This window comes from Lasioglossum baleicum, chromosome 9, assembly GCF_051020765.1.
Source record: "Lasioglossum baleicum chromosome 9, iyLasBale1, whole genome shotgun sequence".
Lineage (NCBI taxonomy): Eukaryota > Metazoa > Arthropoda > Insecta > Hymenoptera > Halictidae > Lasioglossum > Lasioglossum baleicum.
This window is the reverse complement of record NC_134937.1, coordinates 9,457,960-9,484,257: the sequence shown is the minus strand read 5'-3', so window position 1 is coordinate 9,484,257 and position 26,298 is coordinate 9,457,960. Positions and strand designations below refer to the sequence as shown.

Here is a 26,298-nt window from a genome sequence, read left to right as displayed (position 1 = left end):
TAAAATTATAACATATATTACCTTTTACGAATCTCTTGTATTTTTTCGAATATCCCCCAAAGTATTATATACATGAAACATAGAATTGTAATTACACAGATAAAACACCATTCTTTCCACAATAAATTTTTCGATTCTGTAAACGAAATTTAATACTTTCTAGAACCAATACTTGGACTGAATGCGATAGACGAAATAATTCTACATCACCTTTATTCTTATCTATTACAGTAATTCCAAACGTGAACGAAGCTCGATCTGAGATTGTGTGAGATTTATTTTTATGATGGCGAATATGACACGAGTAAAAATTTTCAATATCTTCCCGAGATGTATAGCTTGCGATATTGATAGTACTGATGCGACCGTTGTCTTTTATGTGATAAAAGTCACTGTTCAACGAAGAACAAGTCGTTACAAAAAGATATAAAAAAGTTTTATGTATTAAAAGGGCTTTACCTGTTTCCATAAGATTGCAATAGTTTGTCCATTACTAACCATACGACATATGTTCTTTTAGAAATCGCAGGAACTCCTTTCTCACGGGCGACTTTATTGTAAAAACATGATAACTCGAGCTCTTGACCTATTAAGAGGGGAATTTCTTCGTAGTAATCTATAAATCGCAAGAAAATTTCAAATATATCTGTTAAACATAATCCGCGTATATTTTATTAACAGTTATTACCAGACAAACTAACAGTACGACTTGTGTAACGATTGCTCGTCGTTTCTAATACTGGTAATGATAACAGATCTACTTCATTTCCATCTATATCGACATATCCAAGAATAAAGCTCATTTGTGGTATGTCTGCACATTTAGGACATATCTTCTCCTATTGTGAAATCTATTATGATGATCAAATAAGGATGAATATTTCTGGTGAAACGTTTACCCGTATTTCGTCGCGTACAGCTCCCAAGAATATATTGGTAGCAGCTGTAATCATCCTTTCAGAGATTAAAGGTACATATCTTTTCTCATTTCCGTTAATCTGCATATATAATCTTTTACCATCTTGAGCCAGGACTATTTCAAACCATTCTCCTATTCTAATGTGTTCTGTACTTTCAGTTCCAACATAAGTCGCTTCCTGGTGAAGTCTAAGCTTAACTCTTCCCTCTTCTAACAACAGTAAAATGTATTTATTGGATGAATCGTCTGGTATGATTGCCACAATACCGTTTATATTCTCTACTTTGATTGCCATTGTGATCTGAATCGCAAAATTTATGAAAGTATTGTTATCCAAGCTAAACTTTTCCAAATGATGTCCTTACTTTCCACGATTCCATGCTCTTCGGACACGGAAGTGTAACCGAGTCTGTTAAACCAACATATACGAAAGCCTCTTCATCGTCTCCCAGTAAATATTGTACATTAACAACATCAAAAGGAACAGTTTTATGCTTCTGATCGTGTTTACCCTAAACAACATCGAGTAGTGTAAAAATATTAATGCTCCAGCAACGACAATCAATATACCTTTGATGCAGAAAGTGGAACAGACACGAAGTTAATAATTATTTCTTGAATTTGGCCTTGAAATACTTCTCCAATTCTCATAACATGATCCAAATTATATGATATCGGAGTACACGAAAAAGTAGAAGTTCTGTGTAAACGATTATCAACACGTAGTATACCGCGTGAACCACATATTACTGCAAATATTACATGCCATTGTCCAATCTATATAAAAAGTTCTATATAAATTATACAATATTAGAATATAGTAAAAATCTCTCCGATTTACTTCTACTTTATCTTCATGAACTAAGGCCATTGTACAACCAGATATTTGTGACACAAGTATTACTTTTCCATTATGCAGAGATAATTTTACATAATCGCAGAACGATCCTCGACAATTATTTTCATATCGATAGATCAGCACACCGAATGGCGTCAGAGGTAAAAATCTTAAATACATATGAAGTAAACGCGAAGGTCTTCCATTTATTGTATACAGAACACTGCTTTTTTCTATGAAATGCGCTACTTCGTGTGATTTAACTGTAAATTAAACTAGCTTTATTATTCTTTCAATGAACGGTATTATTAATTATTAGCCTGTGGATGTTTATGTATTTCCCAATGTTTGTGGGCATATTTTAAGAAAGTGGAATGAAATGAAATCTTATTTTCAGTGGTAGTAGTCTTTGTAGATCCAAAACAAATAAAAATTGTCCTTTTTTGAAGATTTTCATGAGCCATAAATGCATAATGTGATCCGCAAGTCTGTTCATTATAAACGTACCACTGCATGGTTTACTAAAACATTGACGAACTTCAGAAGCAGAACCAGTACAAGGGTCACCGTTGCCACTTGGAGATGGATTGTTACACATGCGATTTCTGAATTGTGTACCTATACCACAATTTAACGAACAAGGTGTCCAATGTGTCCATGCTGACCATCGGCCATTTACTAATAGGCAGAACATTCACACTTTTATAGAAATGTTTTCAGTCTCATTATTGTACATCATGCTTTGTATTCTTACTTGAACAGTTACTGATCGCACAAGCATTTATCTCTTTAAATGGCCCTTTGCATGTTGCTTCCTGTGCGTTTTGCATTTTTAAACACGATCGTTCCCGTATTTGTATGCCATTGCCACATTGTACACTACATGTGCTCCATTTGCTCCAGTCACTCCAACTTCCCACTATTAAGATATCAATCAACTGTTTATATTAACTGTTCTAAGTACTTCTTAGTAGAAAGTATATTTACTCGAGTGCTTTTTGCAATTAAGTCCCATGCAGCTTTCAATCTCCAAAGCTGAATTGTCGCACATTAATTCAGGATTCGAAGGAACTGGACTATTACAGATTCTTGTGCGATATTTTTTACCTCTTCCACAAACAGCGGTGCACGATGACCATGATCCCCAAGTACTCCAGCCTCCAGGACCTATATAAAAATATAATGTAATCGTAGTTAATGTCTATTTGATGTAAGTTCAGTCTGCAGGAGGAAAAAAGGAAATTTTTCATTTACTTGGACATCCAACATCATACTTAACACAGTTCATCGCGTTCCAATATTGCATCTACGTGAAAAGATTAAGCGATGTTGTTAAATACTCCTTTAAAATATATTTGCATTGTAATGATAATTAAAAATGTAGTTCTATCTCTTACTGCATTACTTCCAAGAATTTTCCTAACAATAGAATGCATACAATCAACAGAGAAACATAATTCGATCAGTGCAGGCAACTTTTTGTGTATCCGCTTAACAATTTGCATTTCTTCTACGCGTATGGGATGATTATACACAACATCTTCGTAGTCCTTCATTGTACACCCTGAAAACATCTATACGTAAAATATGCCAAAGGATTGAAACAATTTGTAACATTTCTGTCGCACAGTTACCAGTTATTTGACAAGTTTCAATTTGGTAATTAGGACCGATGCAGGGACTACCATCGTTGGAAGGTGATGGATTATTACACGTACGGTGTCTACTTCTCTTGCCTTTGTATCCACATTTACCAGAACAAGAACTCCATAAACTCCAACTAGTCCATCCACCGTCGATGGCACACAAATTGTCATTCGTCAATCCGAGCTCGCAATACAGATTTTGTACAGCCCTCGATATATCCCCTGTAATAAAATTATTCAAAATAGGTATGGAAATAATGCAGCAATAGTAAGGAACTATTAATAATACCAGCGATAGTAAAAGAACTTATTAATGCAACAAAGAATATTGAAATGTTCATTATTAGATGCTTTTATGACAAAAATGAGTAGGTGTAATTTAAAATAGTCAAAACTGTAGCAGAATTTCAAAATACAGTAGAACTTCGATTATTTGTGCTAATTAGTGGAACATGATTGTTCGGATAATACAATAATTACATAGTTTCAGTACTGAACTAAATCCTTATTGAAGTGTGCAGTAAATCGTGTAGCATTCTTTGTGGAAAGTATTCAGACGATAAAGAATTCGAACATCAGGATAATCGAGATTCTACTGTACTGTTCTATTTCACTGCAGTTTGTTGCGATTTAGGTAAAAAATTTTTATTTTTCCTAAAGATCCGCTGTCTATATTCATTATCGATGGCAAAATAAACCGTTAAATAAATGGATGTGCAAAATTTGAAATATGAATGAATCTACTATTGATTCTGAATCAATTTCGTTATTTTAATTTATACTTTTTTAACGGCTCAGTTTTTACATAGCATTACAGTTTGAATTCAAACGAACGCACCTTCATCTACGAGATAAATTCTAACCATTCATATTCGTGAACGCTGCGCATGCGCAATATTTTATATGTAGAAACATATATATACAACAATCTAAAATTAATCTGTATGGCGCGAGTCGCACGAACCTCGTGAAACGTTTTGTGTCACAGATAGTATTGAAACAATTGTAACAAATTTTTGTAAGTGTTTCAGAATGCAAATATACACATTGTAATTTGTATATTGTTCCTAGATTTAAGAAAATGTTTATGTTATTGTGTGATTTTCAGTATTGTTCGAGTTTTACTTATATAAACAAGTCTAACCTTCAAGTGCGGTATTACAGTGAAAAAGTTGAAAAATTAGTGTGTCATCAATAAATTGTTATAAATAGAAATGAAATAGTTGGTTACTAAATTAAGAATAATTGTGTAAGGGTCTGTAATTTAGTTTCTTCGTCTCCTGGTTGTTGTATTTTCAACAAAAGAGAGCAGAAGATATTTGTTTCACGCTTATTAAAGTTTATCTCGAGCGCAGCTACAGTATATATTTAGCAGTTAAATACAACCGAGGTATGTGTACGTATACTATATTGAAAATAAATTATTTTATCATTAAAAGATAAAAATATGAATTTTAAAAAATTGTTTTCTGTTTTCATTTAGCATAGAAATGACTCTCACAGAAATGGAACCGCTTAAGATACATTTAGACGCTCTGGAAATGGCAGGGAAAGTCGTGGATGCGCACATTACAGCGGATAGTAATTTTCCCTCCTTAATTAATCTCATGAGATACAATGTGCAAGGTAATTTATTTATTTTTAGATAATAACAGCCTTGTTATATATTTATTTGTTAGAATAACACACATATTTTATTTCACAGGTGGACCAACAGTTAGCGGGCTCGATGACAATGATTACCCCACTTTACATGGAATGTCAATGTGTTTCTCGAACGTGAATCAAATGAAATTGCACAGTAAAATTTCCTTGCCATCCGAAGTAATGGAACACTTTGATCGTATCCTTCAAAAGATTTTGATGTTTTTATCTTTATTTCTCATATAGTGTGATTCCTTAATATTTGTTCAGATGTCCAATGTCACTGTATGATGGGCTTATTCACAGAAATTTCAAAAGCTTGGCTTACAATCGATAGCGACATATATGTCTGGTCATATGAGAATGAGTCAGTATTATTTTGACTGTTTGTACACGCTGCAAATGAAACATGAAACTGTAAATTGTTAGCGTAATGTTCTTTTAGGACTGACGTTGCTTATTTCGATGGGTTAAACGAGACTATAGTAAGCGTGGGCTTAGTGAAGCCGAAACCAGGAGTATTTCAGTCTTACGTGAAGTATTTACTGATTCTTACAACTATGGTGGAGATAACCATTCTTGGAGTGACATTAACAGAACATTCTGAAGGTATTCAAGGTTTCTCGTTATTTAGATAGACTTCTTTTAGCTTTATTATTCATTTTCTCTGTTTCTTCCTCAGGCACATCGCCAGAAATGCAGTTAGTTCCCGAACCAATTTTTACAGTAACCACAGATGGTATAGGAATCACAGTAATAGCGAACACCAACAGTGGTAGAATTTTTCTTGGTGGTAGAAATGGTTCTCTTTATGAAATATATTATCAGGTAAACATATTTATATAAAAATGAACATCAGAATAAGTAATTGTAACATGGCATATTCATTGTACAGGCAGAAAGCAGTTGGTTCGGGAAACGTTGTAAAAAAATCAATCATTCCGAGGGTCCGCTATCATTCCTGGTGCCATCGTTTGTCACTATAGCTTTATCAGAAGATGAAACTATAATTCAAATCTCTGTGGACGATTCGCGTAACATTTTGTACACTCTCGGTGACAAAGGAACAATTACAGTTTGGGATATCGACAACGATGGTGCATCCAAAGTCGCGTCTTTGTCTCAAGCTTCTTTAGTGCAAAATGCCGTTCATGTTGTTAAGTATGTGTACGCAATAATGAACGCATAAGCAACGTAAAAGCAAACTAACAATTTTATTGCTATACATTTCAGGACTCTTGACAGCAATAACTTTCGACCATTGGTGAGCATATCTGCTATAACAGAATCCGAATCAATGCACTTAAATTTAGTTGTAGTTGCAGCGACGGGAACACGATTTTACTTCAGTTGTACCTCCATCACTAATCCGACAAGTAGACCGCAAGGCTTACAATTAATACACGTTAGATTACCACCAGGATATGCTGCCAATGCTACCGTAATGAGACCCAGAAAAGTTCAGATGGCACATTACAGAAAAGGTATTACGATGAAAGTGTTGAATCGAATCTAAAAGTTTGTCGAGAAGTGTTTTTCATTCACAAGCAAAATTACCTGCTTATTTGAAATACAACAGAACTCTCCCTCCAACCTAATAAATTTTTAAATTGACAAAAATGAACGAAGCACGACACTTTTGTTGCAGGAACGTTGATTCTCGTATGCGATGGAGACTCAGAAACAGCTTTGTGCTTAAGTAATGACGCTTATCCATTTACAAATTATTTAGCCGAAACTCAAAGTCCTCTATCCCTCGACAGTCCGGTATGGGCGATGTCAGAAATCCTTGTCGAACCAGCTATTCGGATCGAGAAGCAAAGTTGCTCCCAAGGAGAACCGCCCCTTCTCGTAAGACAGCACATGGAAGCTCCGAGGAAGTTTATATTCTTAACATCTCAGGTATAGAGTGGATCAATTTCTTCGAATCAATCTGACAAGTCAATATCTATTCACTATTCATATTTTCCAACACACGTAGGGTGCAATTGTTTTTGTACAAGTTCGTCCAGTAGATATTTTAAAACAACTTCTCTTGGAGCAACGTGGACCGGATACGGAAGCAGTTCGTGCGTACTTTCAATCGCAATCGTTAGATCAGGCGTGCGCAACCTGTCTGATCTTAGCCACGCTTGAAAGTTCTCAAAATGCTGAGGTAACTAAAATTGGAAATGCGAAGACGTTCTCGAATATTCTTCGGAATTCCGATATATTCGAGAATCCTACATATTTACATTAATTAAATAGTCAATCTTATTTTATAATGTATAGTTAGCGGAATGGGCAACGAGGGCATTCTTTTTATACGGCAGTCAACGGGTGACAGCAAGCATTGGACCCGGAATGGATGTACATAGTAGTTTCGCTAACATGAATACAGGTACCTTTGCACGTGTAAGTCTTGCTTTTATCCTTCCATTATTACAAAATGTACTGATCAAATTTATGATTTGCATAGTGGACTTACGCACATCGACGCCTAGAGTTCCTAATTATGATATGAGATACCAAGGTTTTCGGCCACACGTGCCTGTGGGACTTAATACAGACATTCCACTGCAACATTTCTCATCGAAGCACAATGGTTTATATTTATATGTAGGAAGAATACTTCGCCCTATATGGAGCATGCGTTGTATTAAACAAGAAACCGTAAATAACAAGACTCAGGTAAAGCGACACGTATACATATTATGTTTAATTATAATTAAACTGCGGATCTTCGTGCAAAATAAAAATGTTTTACTTGAATTATAACAAACTGGAGTGAAACAGAAATTTATTTTCTTTGTCAATATGAGTAAAACATTGTAAATAATATAACAGAATTCTTAAATTCTTCTAATGTTTTCACTGTTTCAAATTACACCTACTCATTTTTGTTATAAAGATCCGCAGTCTAATTATAATCAACGATTGCAAAGATTATTAAAGATCGATCAACACACTGTATCCTTCGTACATCGTGTGTTTAATCATTCCAGATCTCTAGTACTGTTCCAGCAAGACAAGTTACGTGGATTTTAGGACTGCTGCAAGCATTAAGATCATTTCTCAATAAAAACACTCATATTACTAAACAGTATGTACCATATACGTTATTCTAGATTTGATTAGCAATCATTTCCAAGTTACACGTTCACTGATTAGAACTTATTTCTTTCAGATCTAATACTAGCAGGACTATCACCGATGGATTTGAAACAACTAATCATTTCCAAGAACCTATAGTCGAGGAACGAAATTCCTTAGCAGCTTTAAAAATTTTCATTACTCATGCTTGCGAAGTCTTGGAACTGTGGAAGATCTTGTGTGAAAATCATTTAAATAACATTGTTAACTGTTTGTCGAAGGTAAATCACCAATACGATTTTTTATTATATATCTTTTAAAATATACATGTTTCGACATTTTCTTTGTAGGATCAAATAAATCAATTTTCTACAGCTACCTTCAGAGACCTGATTCTTATCGGACACGAAATTTCTTCATTATTAATTATCCACCTTATCGATAGGTAAGTACGCTAAATATAGCGTGTAAATATTGTTTTGACTACCTTACATTAACGTTTAACAGTTATCTTGGAGACAACGCGTCCGTTGATATTGTTAGCCAAAGGTTGCGAGAAGTTTGTCCGAATTTATACAGAAGCGAAGATGCGGTGTGTTCTAAGGTACAAAAGAATGAGATTCTTACGTTATCATTAGACTGCGGATCTTTATGCATTTATAATATATATGATTTCTCCTCCATTAAGATCATTAAGGGAAGAAATAACATTCAATTTCTTGTTTCTATTTCTTGCAATCGAAGCAGACAATTTTTATTTCGCATAAAGATCCGCGGTCTAGTATCATTAACGAGAATATCAATATAATTTCATAAAATCTGTAAATTAAATTATAGGCCAACGAAATCATTTTGAAAGCAAAAAGTTGTACAAACCCGGAGGAGAAAGAGACTTGTTTGCAGTCTGCTTTAAAGCTGTGCAAGGAGGTGGCGCCCAGATTGAATTTGAGCGCAGTTTGCCAGCAATTCATTGCATGTCAGTTTTATACGGGTGTACTCGAGTTATGTCTCTGCTGTGCAGACAGAGTAGACCCTAACAACGCTGCATTACATTATTACAAGAACAACGAGCCGAACGAGGATCAGGAAGGTCGATTCGCTTACATGAAGCGGATGGAAATTTACAAAGAATTTATTACATTATTGGATCATCTCCATAATCAGAGTATTTCGAATCCGTTAACGCCCACCGTGCCGAAGAAACCAGGGCCTCTTTCTCCGAATGCTTCAGCTGTGTCTGTCACTCCGGTGAAAAAGATACTGCACGACATCATAAACGACGCGTTGCATTTCCCTTGCGAAACTCTTCACGTCTCGGTTTACGCTTGGATGATAGAGCGAAGGCTTCACGGAGAATTGGTGGCACTCGCGGCCCCATCTTTAGAAGCTTACCTTACACGTGTCAACGCACCTGACCTGCTCTGGCAGTTTTACGAAAGAAACAAAAATCATGCCGCCGCGGCCAAGATCTTGGACTCTCTGGCATCGAAAGAATCTAATATACCGTTAGCGCAAAGGGTTGAATATTTAGCCCGTGCGGTTGTTTGCATGAGAAGCGATCAAGCTGGCTACGCTCCGTATCTCGGAGTGTTCTTACGCGAATTGGAAGACAAGGTAGAAGTGGCAAGAATACAACAGCAAATATTAGACACGGTTTACAATCAACATTTGACGGATCGATTGAACGAGGAGACATTTAGAGCATTAAATTATTCGTTACTCGATATTACGAAGCTATATGAGAAGTATGCGGACTCTTTGCAATTATGGGAATGCAAGTTGGCCATAATTCATTGCTCCGGCCATCAAGACGCGATGTTGATTCAAGAAATTTGGACCAATATCATTAATAACGAATTAAAGGATACGTCTACCGCAGAAGATAAAATGGCAATTCTAATGAGCAAAATTATATCCCTTGGCGAAGAGTATTCTGGATCCCCGCATTGTTTCCCGGTTGACTTTTTAATCAAGCAGTTGGAGATAAAAGCGTGTAAATTAAACGTATCGAATGCTAGGATTATATCTGGATTCCTGCAATTAGGAATTGCGATGGAGGATCTTTTGGATATCTACAAAATGATTGGGAAAGACACTAGAACCTGGTTGAACGAAGGAAACGAATTCCATCTAATACAGTCGACTGCTAATTTGGTTAATTACTTCATACACCACTCTAATATCACCAACAACTTTGTTAGGTAAAATATTCGTTATTACATTAGTATAGACTGCGGATCTTTATGCATTTATGACAAAAATGGGTACATATTGAAGGACATCAATGTATTAGTTTCAGCGTAATAGGACAGTTAAAAGAAGAATACAATTATTATTTGGCTCTGCAATCAATGCAAACATTTTTTATTTTGCATAAAGATCCACAGTCTATACATTAGATAAAGTAATGCTACTTAATTATTATTATTACAGGCGGAAAATCATCACAAAATGTCAAGATGTGATATCGAAATGTTTGACTACCTTATACAATCAACCTCACGGACAAAAATTAATAGCGGAGCTCAGGTCGATCCAGAGCGTTTTAAATCGTATGTAAAAAAAATCATTCGACAAACTCGTCGAGAGCGGACAGTGTTTTATAAAATTGTATAAATCAGTGGATCTGAATGGAGCAAGTCGCTCAACGGAGAGATCATTGTCGAAAAGTCAAGTAAAATGTAAATAGGTGGTATCGCATTTGTTCTGATATTTTCGATATTGTATACAGTGTTCGTTCGTTTCATAATAAAACCGTCATATACGTGAATTGCAACGTTGTTAATTTGTTTTACTATTTAACACGTTCATTGCCAGCGTACTATCGGCGACACAGAAACATTTTCGTGGTTTTGTGGTTCTTATCGGGAGCCGTTTGTGAACGCGTTAAATCATCTTATAGCGACAACAATTTTTACACGTATTACGGAAAGCCTCTTTTAAGGATTAAACAGTTTTTACTAATTTTATAAATAGAGTAATACTGATCAATGTGTCAACATTGATATTACCAATAGACTGTGAAATAGAAAAATCTACGAATATCGTGATGTTATTTTCAACGTGAAAAGACTAGTATAAATTTTGATTGAACTACTGAATCCCACAATCGATGCAGAATATTTTCATTTTGCATAAAGATCCGCGGTCTAATTACCGAGTATTGTCAAAAGGGATAAGTTATTTAGTAACTAATAATTAGACTGTGGATCTTTATGCATTTATGAAGAAATTGGGCGAAATATAAAATAGTAAAAGATTTTCAAAATTCACAAGAATGTTGTGATGTTACTTTTAATGTGACAAAGTCGTTCCTGCTTCTTGCAATCAATGCAAAACATTTTTATTTAGTGCATAAAGATCCACACAGTCTACTAATAATAATTGATGCAATGTAACTAATAACAGTTGATCGAGGATGTTGTTCCAACGTCTGAATATTTGTTGGTCCTAAAAAGGACCGTTTTGTTGTTGCAGTGAAATACTTTCACTTATTTCGAGCTGGTGTATTTAGTGACTGCCTTGGTGCCCTCGCTGACTGCGTGCTTGGCCAATTCACCAGGCAATAAAAGCCTGACCGCGGTCTGAATTTCCCGGGAGGTGATGGTGGACCGTTTATTATAATGAGCCAGTCTTGATGCTTCGGCGGCGATGCGTTCAAACACATCATTAACGAAACTGTTCATGATGCTCATCGCCTTGCTGGAGATACCGGTGTCAGGGTGTACTTGTTTCAAGACTTTGTAGATGTAGATTGCATAGCTTTCCTTCCTCTTCCTTTTCTTCTTCTTGTCGGCCTTGTTAATATTTTTCTGGGCCTTGCCGGCTTTCTTCACAGCTTTTCCACTTACTTTTGGCGGCATGATGTCGTCACGGTGTGCTTACAGTTTCAAGTTCAGATAAGACGTATCTGTACGACTGCAGAACAGAGAATGAGTGTCTCGCAGAAAACGGCCTCTTTATATAAGGCGAACGGTACCCTCCAGCGCACCAATCAAAACGCAGCAACCGTGCCTACCGTCTGATTGGTGCGGCGACTGTACATACCTTTAGACAATGGGATTGATTTCGTAGAACGCGTCCGGGCACGTTTCTGTGGACGCTTTCACGTGTATTCGATATTCTACAAAGTCAACATTTAATTCTTTATACATAGTATCTTATCATTCTTTCTATTAGGCCACAGCGAAATGATATGTTATTGCCATGATGCAATAACAATTTGTGTTCTTTGTCCCTGTTGCATCAAATAAACACCTCTCTTGATCGAGTAAAAATATAAATATTTATCTAAATGCACATATACGTAGGTACATACTTAGTTTCAGATATGAAAATAATAGAAATGTTAATAATTATCACATTTATTTTAGAATTTGTATTATGCAGAATATTGCGCAATCTGGAGGCATAATTTCAGATGTATACTTATTGTTATTTCTCATTGCGAGCGTTTCAGTACAAATACTCTTTTCATTACTGAGGTGTTATAAAGATTAAACTCGATATTGAAATATATGTTCACGATAAAATTCACGGAGCAATAAAAGTTGTAATTAATTGAAGTGTACGAAATTCCGCTACTCCGATTCGAATTTTATAGTACACATGTGATGTGTGGAACTGTTTAATATCTTAGAATAAACAGAATTAAATTGAGTATTCGGAAGAATTTATAATATGCACAATAATTTGTGTAAAAGAACGGAGCTTATACTCTACACCTGCTCCGAACCATCTGTTTCTTTACGCCAATTGCAGCTTTGCTTGTCGGCCATTGGTCGGAACATGTGTCGCAAAAACGGTATAAATACGTAGCGCGTCCCTCCAGACCACAAAGTCGCTCCAATCGTGAAGACGAGAGGATCGTGTGCTCCGATTTATTTCTTTGAAATTCAACGAACCTGCTGGAAAAATGTCCGGACGTGGCAAAGGAGGAAAAGCTAAGGCGAAGGCAAAGTCTCGCTCCAACAGAGCTGGATTGCAGTTCCCTGTAGGTCGTATCCATCGACTTCTCAGAAAAGGAAACTACGCAGAAAGAGTTGGTGCTGGAGCACCCGTTTACTTGGCTGCCGTTATGGAGTACTTGGCCGCCGAGGTTCTCGAATTGGCGGGAAACGCAGCGCGTGACAACAAGAAGACTAGAATCATCCCACGACATTTGCAACTCGCAATCAGAAACGACGAAGAGCTGAACAAACTTATGTCTGGTGTTACCATCGCTCAGGGAGGCGTCCTTCCCAACATCCAAGCAGTACTTTTACCAAAAAAGACTGAGAAGAAGGCTTAGACAAATTGGAGCAGAAACGATAAACAAAATTGGCCCTTTTCAGGGCCCGAATATTTTACAATGTTGGAAACACTTTCAGTTCTATCAAGAAGCTAGTCTTCCCTTTTATCTATAACGAAACTTGACTCTATTTTTATTTATATATCTATTATAACACTAATCGTACCACGACCGGTTTCACATTTTTTATTTTTTTATTATTGGAATTATAAAGATGCTTCCGTCAGAAATTATCGAATAAATTTCTTTATTCAATCACATATAAAAATTGTGAAAAAATTTAAATAAGTTCAGTCTTGTCATTTTGTAGCCGGTACGGTGTTAGTATTAAGAATTTATTAGGATACCAGTCTCGATGAAAATGAGAATCTTCATATTTTTCAAACATTCAGTTCCGAGGAAATAATCATTTTTGGTGCATGACTTCTCTACAATTTTTTTCACAAATGTCCTTCAGAAATTATAAAGAAGCTATCCCTGGAATGGTTAGTTGATCTCACTGGGAAAAAATTGATGATTAGGCAGGATGTAGGGTTTGATATTGCACACCGGTTGCCACATTCTGTTAGTTTGAAATAATGTACAGCCAATGATAAAATGAATTCTTGACACAAATATAAGATATAGCGATTAAATAACGTGAAGTACGGAATATTATAATTCAAATCGATCGTTCGATTTAAACTGAATGTAGTCAATATTTGACTTTATATTTAACTGTCCTTTTTATATTTACTAAAATATTTTAATTCATTGAAATAACACAGACATGCTTTTACTTGACTTATTACTTTGCTTCTACTCTAGTATACTCACGCCTGTTCAACTACTAAAATAGACTCCAGATGTTTATGCAATTTTTAATTTTTATAGTTAATCTTTAGAAAAGTTGAATCAAATAGAATCTTGAAGAAGAAAGTAGAATCTTAAATCTTAAATCTCAAAGTTAATTAAAATCGTACCAAATTTGATTGAATTTTGCATTCTAATATTTTTTGAAAATTTGTATATACGCGCCATATATAAATGCATAAAGATTCGCAGTCTATACATATATAATTACTACACTTCATTAGAGTGAGGATCGATATACGAAGTAAATAAATAATTGCAGCTGCATTATTAATTATACGAGTGGTAAAATCAAACGAGTTTGGAATGATATATGATAAATAGATAAGATATGCAAAATAAGAATAAGTCGCGTAAAGAATCGTTTTCAATAAAATCGTAAGAGTTTCGTATAACGCCAATGTCTACCATTTAAGAGATAATAAAGAAAACAATTATATATAATTATTTGAATGTTACAATGACGAATATGTTAATAAAACAAATATTGACAATATTTAATTTTCTATTTGTTTGAATTGGTTTGAATTCTACGATAAATCTGTTGGCAGCGCTGATGCATAAAAGAGAATGGAAACATCCGAATCCGGCTTGAACTGCGTGTACTGGTATGTATGGACGGCAGTTTTGCTAAATGAATGACTGTTATGAAGAAACGAGTTTTTATGTAATATGAAACGAAGAAAATTAGTTAATCCCTAATCATGCAGTGTCTATAATAAAAGCATTAATTTTTTTTAGTGGTAAGATCAACATCCTTCACTAAGGACATCGTTTGATTTCAATGTATATAACCTTCTTTCTTGTCAATATGCAGCGCGTTAACTTTAGAACATCGGAAGTTTGTAATATAGAATTGCACTTACTTTTTCCTCAAGCTTATCAAATTAATCAGAATGCCCCTATTCAGGTTTTCTATCGCAAGCGTAATTGATCTGGTATGTCAATTTCTTCGAGAGATATCGAGAAAGTTAAAATTATTCTTTAAGTTAACGTCGCCTGTCATACGGTAATAATAGATTAGTGTAAATATGTATAATGTCACAACGGAGCTAATTGTAATTTATCACAGTGATCGAGTTCCTTCGAATATAGGAAAGATAATTATTTAGCTAAATAATTGATTGGCAATGTTGTTTCTGTTATAGATAACAGCCCACCATAAATAGAACTTTAATAAGACGGCATGTTTGTAAGAGTTTGGTTGCGAATTCTCACGGGGGATGAATGAGGAAGAATTATTGAAACGGTCTGCTGCAGAGCGAGATAGAATATTTAGCTGCTATGACCGTGGTAGAGAGAATGGAGCGGAGATCGATTCTTGGGAAGATCCTGGCTACGAAGTATATCATACGACTGACAGATATGGATTCATACAGTAAGCAATGATATTATTATTACTAGACTCTCGACTTTATGCATTTATGACAAATGTGAGTCGGTACCATTTAAAACAGTTAAAAGATTCGAAGACTTTAAGAGTATTAACACAAAAATGACGAGATTGATTTTATTTAGACTTTGTGCTGCTCCTATTATAATACGTGCTGTCCTAAAGATATTTATAGACTCAATTCTTCTAAAATCATTTTTATTATTTCAATAATTGTAAAATAATAAATCTGGAACCGGTCATCTTGACCGATGATTATTTTCACTACATTAAAATTATCAGTGAAAAATATAAATTTATATTTAGCTTCTATGTCTAGCAACTGATGCGCAAACTTTTTATTTTGCATAAAGATTCGGAGTCTAATTATTACAATTCTGACCAATCGCGTTAACGTTCCACGATATTATGTTCCAGTGATAAGCGACTGCCACAAAAGCCGGACCCGAATGAAATTAAATGTCATCGGGTGGAAATGGAAAGATTGAAGAAATGGGAGAAAATGACGAAACAGTGGGATAGTACCTCTACGAAAGAGAAACTACGACGTAGAGTATACAAAGGAATTCCTAATAGATTTCGTGGTCAAGTTTGGGCATTGCTTCTGGGAATAAAAACATTGAAGAAAGAGCAAGCTGGTAAATACGAAGAAATGTTGAAACTTGCGCGTCAGTGGTCTACCGAAATAAGACAAATCGATGCTGACGTAGCTAGACAATATAGAGATCATATCAATTATAGGTGAGTAAACGATACATAGTTGTAAAAATGCCAAACGATTCATGATCTAACATATTCAATGTATGTACATATGTACATCTATTTTTTCTATTAACAGAGAACGATATAGCATAAAACAACGATCCATGTTTTATGTGTTGGCTGCTTATAGCATGTACAATATGGAAGTAGGCTATTGTCAAGGGATGTCTGTATTAGCTGGACTACTTTTATTATATATGGATGAAGAGGATGCATTTTGGGGTCTTTCTGTGTTACTGGCTGATAAGAAATACACTATGCATGGTCTGATCATATTTTCATATAATTGAAATCAAGTATAATCGTTTCTATTATAATTGAACGAATATATATTTTCTGTTTAGGATTTTATGTTGATGGATTTCCGAAGCTGAATCGTTACATTGAACATCATGACAAGATCATGAATAAATTTCTGCCGAAACTGAAAAGGAAGCTCGATAAGTGTGGCTGCGATTCCATTCTTTACTCATTAAAATGGTTCTTTGTTGTTTTCCAAGAGAGGGTAGAGGAATATTCATTAATCTTTCACTGATATTTAATCGTTACAGTATACACGTTCAGATTAGATATCACGACTAAATACGTTTTTCTCTTTTCTATCCATAATAGACGCCTGTTAGTCTTGGCCTTCGAATTTGGGACGTTTTTTTATTAGACGGTGATCGTATTTTACCGGCTATGGCATACACTATCATGAAGATGCATAAACGTTTTCTTATGCCAATGGAAAGTCTAGACGAGTTTTGTAACTATATGCAAATCAAGCTGGAAAGAGATTTCTGCTTTGACGATGACACAGTAATAAGTAGTATGGAACGCAATATGGAAGAACTGAAACGTGCTAAATTGGATTATCCTGGTCCACCGTTGCCACACGAGTTACCACGAATTCCATTCGGTACATTCAAAGAACCTTCATTCGCGAGCAAGGTAATTTATATTAAGGTGATTAACACTAGGTTTACGGAGCATTAAAAGAGTGACCGTTTTACATTACTAGACTGCAGATCTTTATGCAAGATAAGAATTGTCTGCATCGATTGCAAGAAATAGAAACCAAATTGAATGTTATTTCTTCCTGTAATGATTTCGATAGAGGAGAAATTATGTATTGACATCTTCAATTTTTTAAATTTTTCAACAAATTTGAATTTCATCTACTCAATTTTGCTATAAATGCATAAACGTCCACAGTCTATACATTACTTTATCAAAATAACGAGAATGTGTCCAGTTGAATATCTTGTATAGTATACGGTTCGATCTATATACTATTATGATCTGTTACATTTAGGTTGGAAGACGAAGCGAAGAATTTAGCGATGCACAGCATGCAATGCGTGAATCCATAACACAACGTAGAGATTTGGTGATCGCCGATGACGGTAGAGAAAGTACAACACCGGTTGAACCAACTGATTGTGGTCTTGGCGGTGAGTTACAATATAATGAAAACATAGTACATGGTGATATAAATACTTGCCTTCTGCATTCTAAACAAGAAAATACCACTAAGGATACGAAGAAAGACAAAGATACAGAGATTGATATAATGGTTATATATAACACTAGATTGTAAGATATTTTTTAAACGTAGGTTTTTACAAAGAACAAAAAGAAAAAAAGATAACTATTGCGTACAATAATAATCAATTATTTAGATAAAACTTTACAACAGAAAAGTACTCTTAGAAGTATCACGATCGATACTCTATTAGTCATAGATAAACCTAACATGCTCAATATCATCAGAACAAAGAGTTACACGTTATGTACCTCTAAAAAACACTTGTATTCAAAATTTTCATTCTGTTCATTTTCAGACTGTGATTGTTTTGTGAAACATATATTTTTAAGAGATTTTCTGCAGAACAAACTGAAATAACGAAAAGCATGCATGTGTCAGAGAATTGAGTACACGAATGTTTATTATATTTTTGTTACCTTAGATTACTATTGAACTGAGAGTATGCCAAACTTTTGTTGCCATTTAAATAATAATTACTTAATGAAAGAACAAAAAAACCCGTAGTATGTAATATGCATTAATTTCTCTATTATACACATACATAGAAGAAAGCATGGTGATTGTTAGGGATAGAGATAGAGAGAGACAGTTTTTAAGTTGAACGTATATATATATATTATACTTGCGCAAAAAATCATTCTCTGTTGGAAGACACGTTTGTTCCAATATCCGATATTGCAGTATAATAAAAATTGAAATATATGTGCAGGAAGCAAATTCTCACTTGATCCGAATCTTGATGATGGAGCCTCTCCCAATGGCTCGCGACGGTCATTGGCAGACACGTCTGTTACATCGACAGCCGACCTTTCCGTATTTAGTTCGGCGACACGGTGTCAAGCGTTAGACAATAGCCTCGATACTCAAAGTAATATTTCGAATGCTAGCTCGGGCAGCGGTGGCTTACCCACGCCGAAAGCAACGCCGCCACAACCGAGTCCAGATGTTGTACGAATTTATGTATCATATAGTTCGCCCATATCCGAGTCATATAAGGATGATCTTCCACGTACGCTCCCACGGACTTTAGAGACTAACAGGATCCGCATACGGGTCGATCCCGATCAAACACCAATAGTGGAGAATCTCAAACCATTTTCATTAGAAAGTCCAGAAATTGAATTGGACTTGAAATAATAATCTATTCAATCGACAGACATTAATTTATGCATGAGTAAAAGCATTTCATGACATTATGCTCACGAGGGAACCATACTGTGCGGTTCTCTCAAATTTTAATGACAGGTTTCTGCACGTGCAAATTTTACACTACCAATGCAGAATAATAATCGCATATGTTTGAAAGTGCACGATTAAGGGGGTAGACTCTCGTTTTTAGGATTGCAAGAGTGCGGGATGCGCCTTCTCAATTCTCGATAATGCAAAGATGGGGGTTTTTCAGTAGTCAAAGGCGCTATATAAAAGATCAATCTGGGCCGCGATCGCCCTTGCAATCCTGGAAACACGAGTTTATCTCCTTAAGTAACGCTTTCCAATCTTTTCTTTAACGCAGATGAAGAATATATCAGTTTATCGTTTAAAAGTAATACACATATACCGTGTATGGGACATTGTTGCTTTTCGAAATAACAAACGAATAGGACCTTAATATAATTATACGACACTATTACATTAAGAGAACGAGGCATAGACTTAATATCAGTTGGTTTCGATTTAATATCACTTGTTTCGAATGGATTCTAATATTTCATATATCGAAGATCATTGTATAATTATTAGACTGCGGATTTTATGCATTTATGGCAAAAATGGGCACGTACAATTTAAAACAGTGGAGGTATTATAAAGATTTAAGGCCACCAGTGTATCAGTTTCACCTTAATAAGATAATTAGAAGAAGAAGTCTAGCAATCAATGCAAACATTTTTTATTTTGCATAAAGAACCGCAGTCTAATAATTATCATTGAAAGAAGTATGTGTCCATGTTTTTTTATATTCTGTATTGGTAGATAGGATAGTTTGTACGTGTAGAAAAGTTTCATTAAAATTTGATTGCATCGGCTTGATATTAAACACTGATTTAGATGAACAGAATTCTAAATCTGCATTGTATTATAAATTCGAGTATGCACATAACGATAATTATTGCCGTTTACTTTAAAGTAGTGATTATGGAATTAACGATAAACGTGATATACCATGGTATTTCTTGTTCGAATATAAATCAGTGTATGTTATATGCACTAGTCACGAATAATTATAGCCGTTTGCGCTTAATGATAACTACTCTGACACTTTTGCTATGGCCTAATTTATGTTCATAGGGAGAGAGAGAGAGAGAATAGAGATGGTTGAAATTTATGTAATAGAAATTTATAATTTTTAGTCGATTGTTTCTAATTAACGATCAATAAGATTCTGAATAACGAGATCGTATTCATGTCTCTTATTGATTAATTAATTGATTACTTATAAAAGGAACAGCATAATATTTGTCATGTGTGTCAAATTATATACTTAAAAGAACAATAAGATGATAGAACTTTATGCAGAAGAAAAACGAATTATACATATATTAAAATTAATTGTAATATTTAGTAAAATATTTAAAAAACGAACGAAATTTTAAAGTATTATATGAATATTAATATATATATATATATACATATGTGAGGTATTGCAACCACATTACAAATAGGAATATAAAACATTTAACATATAAAATGTATAGATAATTTCTGTAAAGTATGTGTTTCGAAATCGCTCCATTTAACGAACATTATAAAAGATATTTTGGAATCTACTATAAATTGGCCATTCTATACATACAAATATGAGTCAATTTTCCATAGTAAATATAATACTAAAAGCGATATTTTTGTTACAATACTATAAGCATATAGAATCTTTTTGAATAGTCATTATTATATTTTCAGTATTGTGTACATTTCTCGGAAAATTTCTATGTATAACATACGTCGTGAACAAGTATACATAAAGTTCTATACTGTAGAAATATTTAACAAGTGGATAACCATACGTTATTGGTATCTTCTGTAAGACACACAGAAACAGAATTATCTTCTTTAGTTGATTATAAATAGATGAGAATCAAAATGTTGTTGTTTTAGAAATATTAATTTCGTGTAAATTTGAAAAGTAGCGTACTCGTTTACTGCTACTAATCACCATAGATATCTTGTAACATTCAGGAACTTATGTTTTATTATGACGAAGTTTCCTAGCATCAGTTTTTACATTGTCAATTATTCTAAGAATTCGGAAATATGTAAAATGATTTGTTAATCGTTCATTTTGGGATCAAGTATGAGTTGGTGACATAACTTTCGTATGATTTTGATATAATAAAAGCATAAAGATTTTAGTTGGTAGATTATTATAAAATAATAATCATATCCTTGGAAAAGTTACATTCTATATAAGTATGTTAAGTATTATACTGCCACAGTACTATTAGTCTCTTTTTTTATCTTAAGTTTCGCTTCTTTTTATAAAGACCAGTGACATATATACCATTGTATATACGTAGCATTTACCGAGGAAGGAAATCTTTCATTAGATATTACTTGAAGGAAGATGTCCGAACTAAAAAGGAAATCAATATTGTCAGAACTTTTGCCGTGGAATGTGAATATTGAACAGTCTTCTAATATGCCACATATTTATTGTTTAAATGTACAAAAAGTATTTTAATGTAATAGAACACACATGCTTTTTAATCCATATTGATTCTGTAAAACATTCCTGAACATACAGTATTCCTTAATGTATATAGAGTTATGAAACCCATGGCTATCAAGCTGACAGCACTCACTTGTTATATTTAATACCATAAGGTAATATTTGTTAAATAAATATTAAATGTTAACGGTTTGAAACTTTATTGCATTGTAAAAAAAAAAAGAAGAAAGTTCAAACACGCAATGTACAGTTATACGATAACCCCGTTTAGAGGTTGCATAACATTAAATTTTCGAGAACCTAAAATATACATCATTAAAGTTGTAAGCCAAATATGGAATTGTAAAAATATGAAGAAAATCCAATACAAGTTCAGCGAATTACGTATAAATTTAAACATGTACATTCCTTTGTGTCACGTTAAGATTTGCAAATATTCTTTACTCGTTCATTAATTTTTAAGTCTATATTTGTACTTTAAAGACCATATATATTTATACATTTAGCTTTCATATTAAATTAAATATAAGGTACGAACTTTTGCCAATTACGAACGTCGCAAGTACATTCACGTATTTTTTAGTTGTATTTTTAATATAAAACACGATAAGAAATTTATATAAATTTCTTCACATTACTTTTTATAAACATTTATATTGCAGTGTTAATGGCTATATTACTTTTAATATGTTTTTCGTAATAGAAAAATGATTAATCTTCTTTTTATACAGAAAGTAAAAGAAACGTACTCTTATTCAAATATTAACGAAAAAAATTATAACAAATACTACCTAATCCGAAGAAATTAGCCTTTAGGCTGTAATATAAAATGTGTATGCTTAGTAGGTCATGTTTTCTCTGTAATTTTAGTATAATAATTCTCTTTGAATGAAACATATGGTAAAAGTAATTTTAGTAAAGTTGAGAGATTGCATTGCCTTTATTAAATCAGAAATTGATTTAAAACAGTACTACATATATTTAATTGCTTCTAGTACAAGATCTTCTTGGTCAACTAGATTGTAAAATACAAAAATATCCATTAAAAATAACATATTGATTGTTTTGTTCATTATTCACATTCGTCTTATCGCACTATATAGATAAATTGAAGTTCAAATGTAATACCTGATGGAACATTTGTGTAATATTTAAAATCGTAGTTCAAGTCGATATTTTTTTTATACAAAAAAATTTGAAAAATATGCGATATAGTATATAATAGGCTTGTGTGTATTATTCATAGGATACTTAGAACGAAAAGACACGATCTAATGACGCAATACTCGTATAACTTCTTAATGTCTGGTAAACCATGTTGTAAATTGATTGAAATCATCGAAATAGTAAATAAAAATATGAATTAAACAGTCATCTCTTCTTTCAAGAATATTTACTTTTTATTAACCAGTGTTAAATTGTTCAATCATTTACAAAATCAATGTTAATTTAACTAAAAATTAACATTCAAGTAGCCATGTTCGAAACGACAAGAACAACGCAGGTGTATTTTACCATAGCTATTAATTTGATACAATGAGCTTCGGTAGTTATACAGTAAAGCTTTGATCTAACAATAAGACAGGAAATTCCAACTTGTTCCCCTCCGAGTCCCCACTACTACGCAAAGCTGTAGAATTAGTGGGATGAAGTCTAAGAGTGGGGGAAGAACCTAAGCGGAGAAGGTGCCGCGTGTGACTCGCGAGCTACAAGTTGGAACTCCCTGATCTAAGAAAACGGAAACCGTAGGATCAACGAGAAACGAATATCCCCTCCACCGAGGAACGTACCCCGCAGGGGTCGAGAAGCTCGAGCTATCTTGTCTCGCCGAGCAGTGTAAAGTGTTAACATAAAGTTGCAATTCCAGTATTTAGTGGTTTAATTGACGTATCTAGTGTGCCTTCACACAAAGAAATAGTAGAACCACAGGATCTAAGAGACAGCACGGAGCCCAGAGTTTATCTTAGATTAAAGCTTTACTGTACATATAATTAATTGAGAAAAATTCCACAAAACTATAGTCGTAAACATATAATTTAATTTCTCTTGTACTTCACTGTTGTTCGTATTCGTCTATACATATTTTCTATGTATAAATGCCAGAAAAAATACTCGTTTCATAAATCTTAAAAAGAATAAACACTTCGGTATTTATATAACAATACTAAATAAAAAAAAAAAGGAAAACTTTGTCTGATTCTGTCCAATTTTCGATAACACGTATTACCCAAAGGTGAAGAAAGGATGTAGTGTTGATAGTTCGTGTAACTACTATCAAAATGAATTTTCAATGAATCACTAATATAAATGCAAGCACGGCAAGTAACTGATTCACTGGATGATAAAATATATGTAATACAAAATTGATTTTACTGTTGGTCTCTCGAATCGAAATGAATGTAATATTATTATAAAACTGCTGGTTTTCCGTCTCTCATTATTTGTTGTCCTGTATGATAACGCCAGAACATACTGTTTCCTCTCTTTAATTGGTTAGTAGCCGACAGATGAGACCAACAGTGTCGCCACCCATTATAAATTGGCATATGTGGAGGAAGACCGGCAACCAACCTATATTAAAAAATAAATTGATTGATCAAAGTTCATTCAATCGTGATAAAAGGGATTCTATACGTCGAGCATGTACATATTAATACAACTCACCCGCAGTTATTAACAGCCATACAATGCGATACCACCCAGAATGGATATGCAGCTGTCGTTGCTATGAACTACAAAAATATAACAAGAAATAGTAATATAGAACTAGGCTACGTTGCTTCTACAGCAATCGAATAATCGAATAATTTACTTACGTTTACGGTAGGATGCACATATGGTTTTGTCGCTTCATCGGTTAGAATATATCTACCAATGATATAGCTAGTTGTGTTGAATAATGTCATTATAACTGCGATTCCAATAAGTTTAGGCATCAATCCTGCGTAGTATCCCGAAATTCCATTTTCTTTGTACACCTCCACAAACGAACTAAATAATCCACTAGAAATTCATAGGAAGAAGAAAGTGAATACAACTATAGTAGCAAAAGAATAATTACGGTAAGGGTGATAGTATACTTGTATTTTGTTTCTCTGCCAACGAACTGTGCCATCATCCTTAACGCGATGACCTCTAATGGATGACTGAATAGTATTCCTACCGTTCTACTAATTAGACCCTGTATTAGTTCACATATAAATGTCGTACATTGTTTGCTGAAAAAGAAATTGACATTCTCATTAAATTGAATTCTCATTTCTCAATAATGCAAAGATGAGATTTTTCAATAGTCAAAGGCGCTAGATAAAAGATCAATCTAGGCTGCAGTCGCCCTTAAAATTCCTATTTTTATGTTTATGAGGTGTTATTTGCATTATTCGGCAGTATGTAGCTGTCGCAGCTTTATGAAAATACCTGCATATGCAGCTATATGTTTCCGAATAATACAAATTACATTGCCTTGACTACTGAAAAACCCCATCGCATGCATTATCGAGAAACGAGAAGATGGAAAAACGTAATATCAATCATTTCTCGCATAATATTAAATATGAAATTTCCGATTATACAAATATATACCTACTCCTCTTTCGTTTCTTCCTCTTCTTCCTTCTCTACTGCTTTCTTTATATAGTTAGATGTTTTATTAAAAACTACTGTACCTACAATGTCAGCACAGATCGTTGGAACAACGCCACGATAACATCCAGATATTCCATCCACTTTTTTTATATAGTTTACTAAAAGAACAAAATGATAGAAGCATTTTATATATGATTCGCAAGCAAAGATTAAAGCAGATGGCGTAAAAACAAAGGAATGGAAAAATAATTTATACTTCGCCCAAGATGATATCCAAAAGGGAAAATGTGTACTTACCGTATTCAAATATATTAGGCAAAGCCAAAGCCGGCTTTCTAAATAATATGGTAGTCGTAGGTCGTGGTAAAATCGGTTCATATCCAATCTATTACAAAGGAAGATGGACCTCTGATCAATTATTGATATCCAAGCGATTCATTGACAATGCATGGTTCTTTACCTGTATTAAAACTTTGGCATATCCGACTGGATACAACACCGTATTAATGACCACTTTAATTAACGAAACCGATGATTGCTCTTCCTGTAACTGTATCATATTTAATTCGAATTTCTTTTTGCCTAAAGTCTAAAATTCTCTACGTATTTGTTTGCTTAACGATTTTGATTTGCGAAGCTTCGATTGTTACAATAAACCTTAGACGATCCTTCCACGATTTCGGCTCGAAAGCAGAATAACATTAGGCGTATTGCATACACCGTTGAACCGTTGAACACGATAAGCAACGATAAGTACTTGCAGTACTTGCGAGTAGTTGCGAGTACTTGTTCCACCGATGAGATATATCTCGTCTGTGCTTGTCACCGAGAGACCTTATGAAAACGGACATTCCCATCTACAACGCAATATTCTGTGGCGTGGATTACAACTCATGCCTATTGCTGTTTTTAAACTTACGATTTATATATATCAAAATATCTCCAACTTTTACATTAGTTACAAGAGCGAATGCAAGTGTAATATTATGAATAATATTCATAAACTACAAACAAATGACACAATGACACCACAGAATGCTTTCTTCGATACGTGTTCGTTTGTTTATCGTAAGAATCAAAATTTATTATCCCGGTTTTCCTC

General features: G+C 34.1%; 6 protein-coding genes across 11 annotated transcripts; 3 read left to right on the top strand and 3 right to left on the bottom strand.

The window, feature by feature from the left end:
- Positions 1 to 248: 248 nt before the first annotated feature.
- LOC143212038 (adhesion G protein-coupled receptor B1) lies at positions 249 to 4,149 on the bottom strand. The gene is made up of 13 exons (XM_076430315.1): positions 3,693 to 4,149; positions 3,392 to 3,625; positions 3,155 to 3,321; positions 3,012 to 3,063; positions 2,745 to 2,924; positions 2,512 to 2,676; positions 2,265 to 2,435; positions 1,761 to 2,020; positions 1,490 to 1,696; positions 1,285 to 1,431; positions 900 to 1,220; positions 689 to 839; positions 249 to 616 (listed from the first exon to the last, which is right to left on the bottom strand). The coding sequence occupies exons 1-13, from the start codon at positions 3,742 to 3,744 to the stop codon at positions 456 to 458; spliced, it is 2,268 nt and encodes a 755-aa protein (XP_076286430.1). The 5' UTR covers positions 3,745 to 4,149; the 3' UTR covers positions 249 to 455.
- Positions 4,150 to 4,323: 174 nt separating this feature from the next.
- Nup154 (nuclear pore complex protein Nup154) lies at positions 4,324 to 10,889 on the top strand. Of its 3 annotated transcripts, none has more exons than XM_076430275.1 (19): positions 4,324 to 4,421; positions 4,512 to 4,793; positions 4,892 to 5,029; positions 5,109 to 5,246; positions 5,318 to 5,414; positions 5,493 to 5,656; positions 5,730 to 5,875; positions 5,943 to 6,208; positions 6,281 to 6,531; positions 6,696 to 6,949; positions 7,029 to 7,202; positions 7,319 to 7,427; positions 7,506 to 7,717; positions 8,032 to 8,129; positions 8,214 to 8,400; positions 8,470 to 8,564; positions 8,627 to 8,723; positions 8,957 to 10,320; positions 10,553 to 10,889. In XM_076430275.1, exons 3-19 carry the CDS (start codon positions 4,894 to 4,896, stop codon positions 10,677 to 10,679), a joined length of 3,915 nt encoding a protein of 1,304 aa, XP_076286390.1. In that variant the 5' UTR covers positions 4,324 to 4,421; positions 4,512 to 4,793; positions 4,892 to 4,893; the 3' UTR covers positions 10,680 to 10,889. The 3 variants fall into 3 exon arrangements, with proteins under 3 accessions (XP_076286390.1, XP_076286388.1, XP_076286389.1); XM_076430273.1 differs by having other exon boundaries at positions 4,887 to 5,029; XM_076430274.1 differs by having other exon boundaries at positions 4,512 to 4,799; positions 4,887 to 5,029.
- LOC143212037 (histone H2B) lies at positions 10,551 to 12,064 on the bottom strand. The gene has a single exon (XM_076430314.1). The coding sequence runs from the start codon at positions 11,980 to 11,982 to the stop codon at positions 11,611 to 11,613; it is 372 nt and encodes a 123-aa protein (XP_076286429.1). The 5' UTR covers positions 11,983 to 12,064; the 3' UTR covers positions 10,551 to 11,610.
- Positions 12,065 to 12,940: 876 nt separating this feature from the next.
- LOC143212036 (histone H2A) lies at positions 12,941 to 14,691 on the top strand. The gene has a single exon (XM_076430313.1). It carries the CDS (start codon positions 13,035 to 13,037, stop codon positions 13,407 to 13,409), a length of 375 nt encoding a protein of 124 aa, XP_076286428.1. The 5' UTR covers positions 12,941 to 13,034; the 3' UTR covers positions 13,410 to 14,691.
- A 105-nt stretch (positions 14,692 to 14,796) lies between these two features.
- Rn-tre (Related to the N terminus of tre oncogene) lies at positions 14,797 to 22,671 on the top strand. 4 transcript variants are annotated; one of them, XM_076430292.1, is made up of 8 exons: positions 14,797 to 14,869; positions 15,410 to 15,639; positions 16,072 to 16,395; positions 16,493 to 16,680; positions 16,761 to 16,921; positions 17,029 to 17,349; positions 17,714 to 17,852; positions 18,657 to 22,671. In XM_076430292.1, the coding sequence occupies exons 2-8, from the start codon at positions 15,485 to 15,487 to the stop codon at positions 19,082 to 19,084; spliced, it is 1,716 nt and encodes a 571-aa protein (XP_076286407.1). In that variant the 5' UTR covers positions 14,797 to 14,869; positions 15,410 to 15,484; the 3' UTR covers positions 19,085 to 22,671. The 4 variants fall into 4 exon arrangements, with proteins under 4 accessions (XP_076286407.1, XP_076286406.1, XP_076286408.1 ...); XM_076430291.1 differs by having other exon boundaries at positions 14,852 to 15,004; XM_076430293.1 differs by lacking the exon at positions 14,797 to 14,869 and adding an exon at positions 14,872 to 15,047.
- Positions 22,672 to 22,987: 316 nt separating this feature from the next.
- LOC143212032 (mitochondrial carrier homolog 2) lies at positions 22,988 to 26,002 on the bottom strand. The gene is made up of 7 exons (XM_076430307.1): positions 25,657 to 26,002; positions 25,494 to 25,581; positions 25,198 to 25,354; positions 24,692 to 24,829; positions 24,428 to 24,614; positions 24,276 to 24,343; positions 22,988 to 24,182 (listed from the first exon to the last, which is right to left on the bottom strand). The coding sequence occupies exons 1-7, from the start codon at positions 25,753 to 25,755 to the stop codon at positions 24,020 to 24,022; spliced, it is 900 nt and encodes a 299-aa protein (XP_076286422.1). The 5' UTR covers positions 25,756 to 26,002; the 3' UTR covers positions 22,988 to 24,019.
- Between the last annotated feature and the right edge of the window lie 296 nt (positions 26,003 to 26,298).

Coding starts and splice junctions, on each gene's coding strand:
- Nup154 (XM_076430275.1), top strand. CDS start 4,894: ATGACTCTCACAGAAATGGAACCGCTTAAGATACATTTAGACGCTCTG. Junction 7,718..8,031: donor CCGTAAATAACAAGACTCAG/GTAAAGCGACAC, acceptor TAATCATTCCAG/ATCTCTAGTACTGTTCCAGC. Junction 8,130..8,213: donor AACACTCATATTACTAAACA/GTATGTACCATA, acceptor TATTTCTTTCAG/ATCTAATACTAGCAGGACTA.
- LOC143212032 (XM_076430307.1), bottom strand. CDS start 25,755: ATGATACAGTTACAGGAAGAGCAATCATCGGTTTCGTTAATTAAAGTG. Junction 24,615..24,691: donor GGCAGAGAAACAAAATACAA/GTATACTATCAC, acceptor ATGAATTTCTAG/TGGATTATTTAGTTCGTTTG. Junction 24,344..24,427: donor ATGTGCATCCTACCGTAAAC/GTAAGTAAATTA, acceptor ATATTTTTGTAG/TTCATAGCAACGACAGCTGC.
- Rn-tre (XM_076430292.1), top strand. CDS start 15,485: ATGAATGAGGAAGAATTATTGAAACGGTCTGCTGCAGAGCGAGATAGA. Junction 16,681..16,760: donor TAAGAAATACACTATGCATG/GTCTGATCATAT, acceptor TTTTCTGTTTAG/GATTTTATGTTGATGGATTT. Junction 16,922..17,028: donor TTGTTGTTTTCCAAGAGAGG/GTAGAGGAATAT, acceptor TATCCATAATAG/ACGCCTGTTAGTCTTGGCCT.
- LOC143212038 (XM_076430315.1), bottom strand. CDS start 3,744: ATGAACATTTCAATATTCTTTGTTGCATTAATAAGTTCTTTTACTATC. Junction 3,626..3,692: donor AAGTTCTTTTACTATCGCTG/GTATTATTAATA, acceptor ATTTTATTACAG/GGGATATATCGAGGGCTGTA. Junction 840..899: donor CTGTACGCGACGAAATACGG/GTAAACGTTTCA, acceptor ATTTCACAATAG/GAGAAGATATGTCCTAAATG.
- LOC143212037 (XM_076430314.1), bottom strand. CDS start 11,982: ATGCCGCCAAAAGTAAGTGGAAAAGCTGTGAAGAAAGCCGGCAAGGCC.
- LOC143212036 (XM_076430313.1), top strand. CDS start 13,035: ATGTCCGGACGTGGCAAAGGAGGAAAAGCTAAGGCGAAGGCAAAGTCT.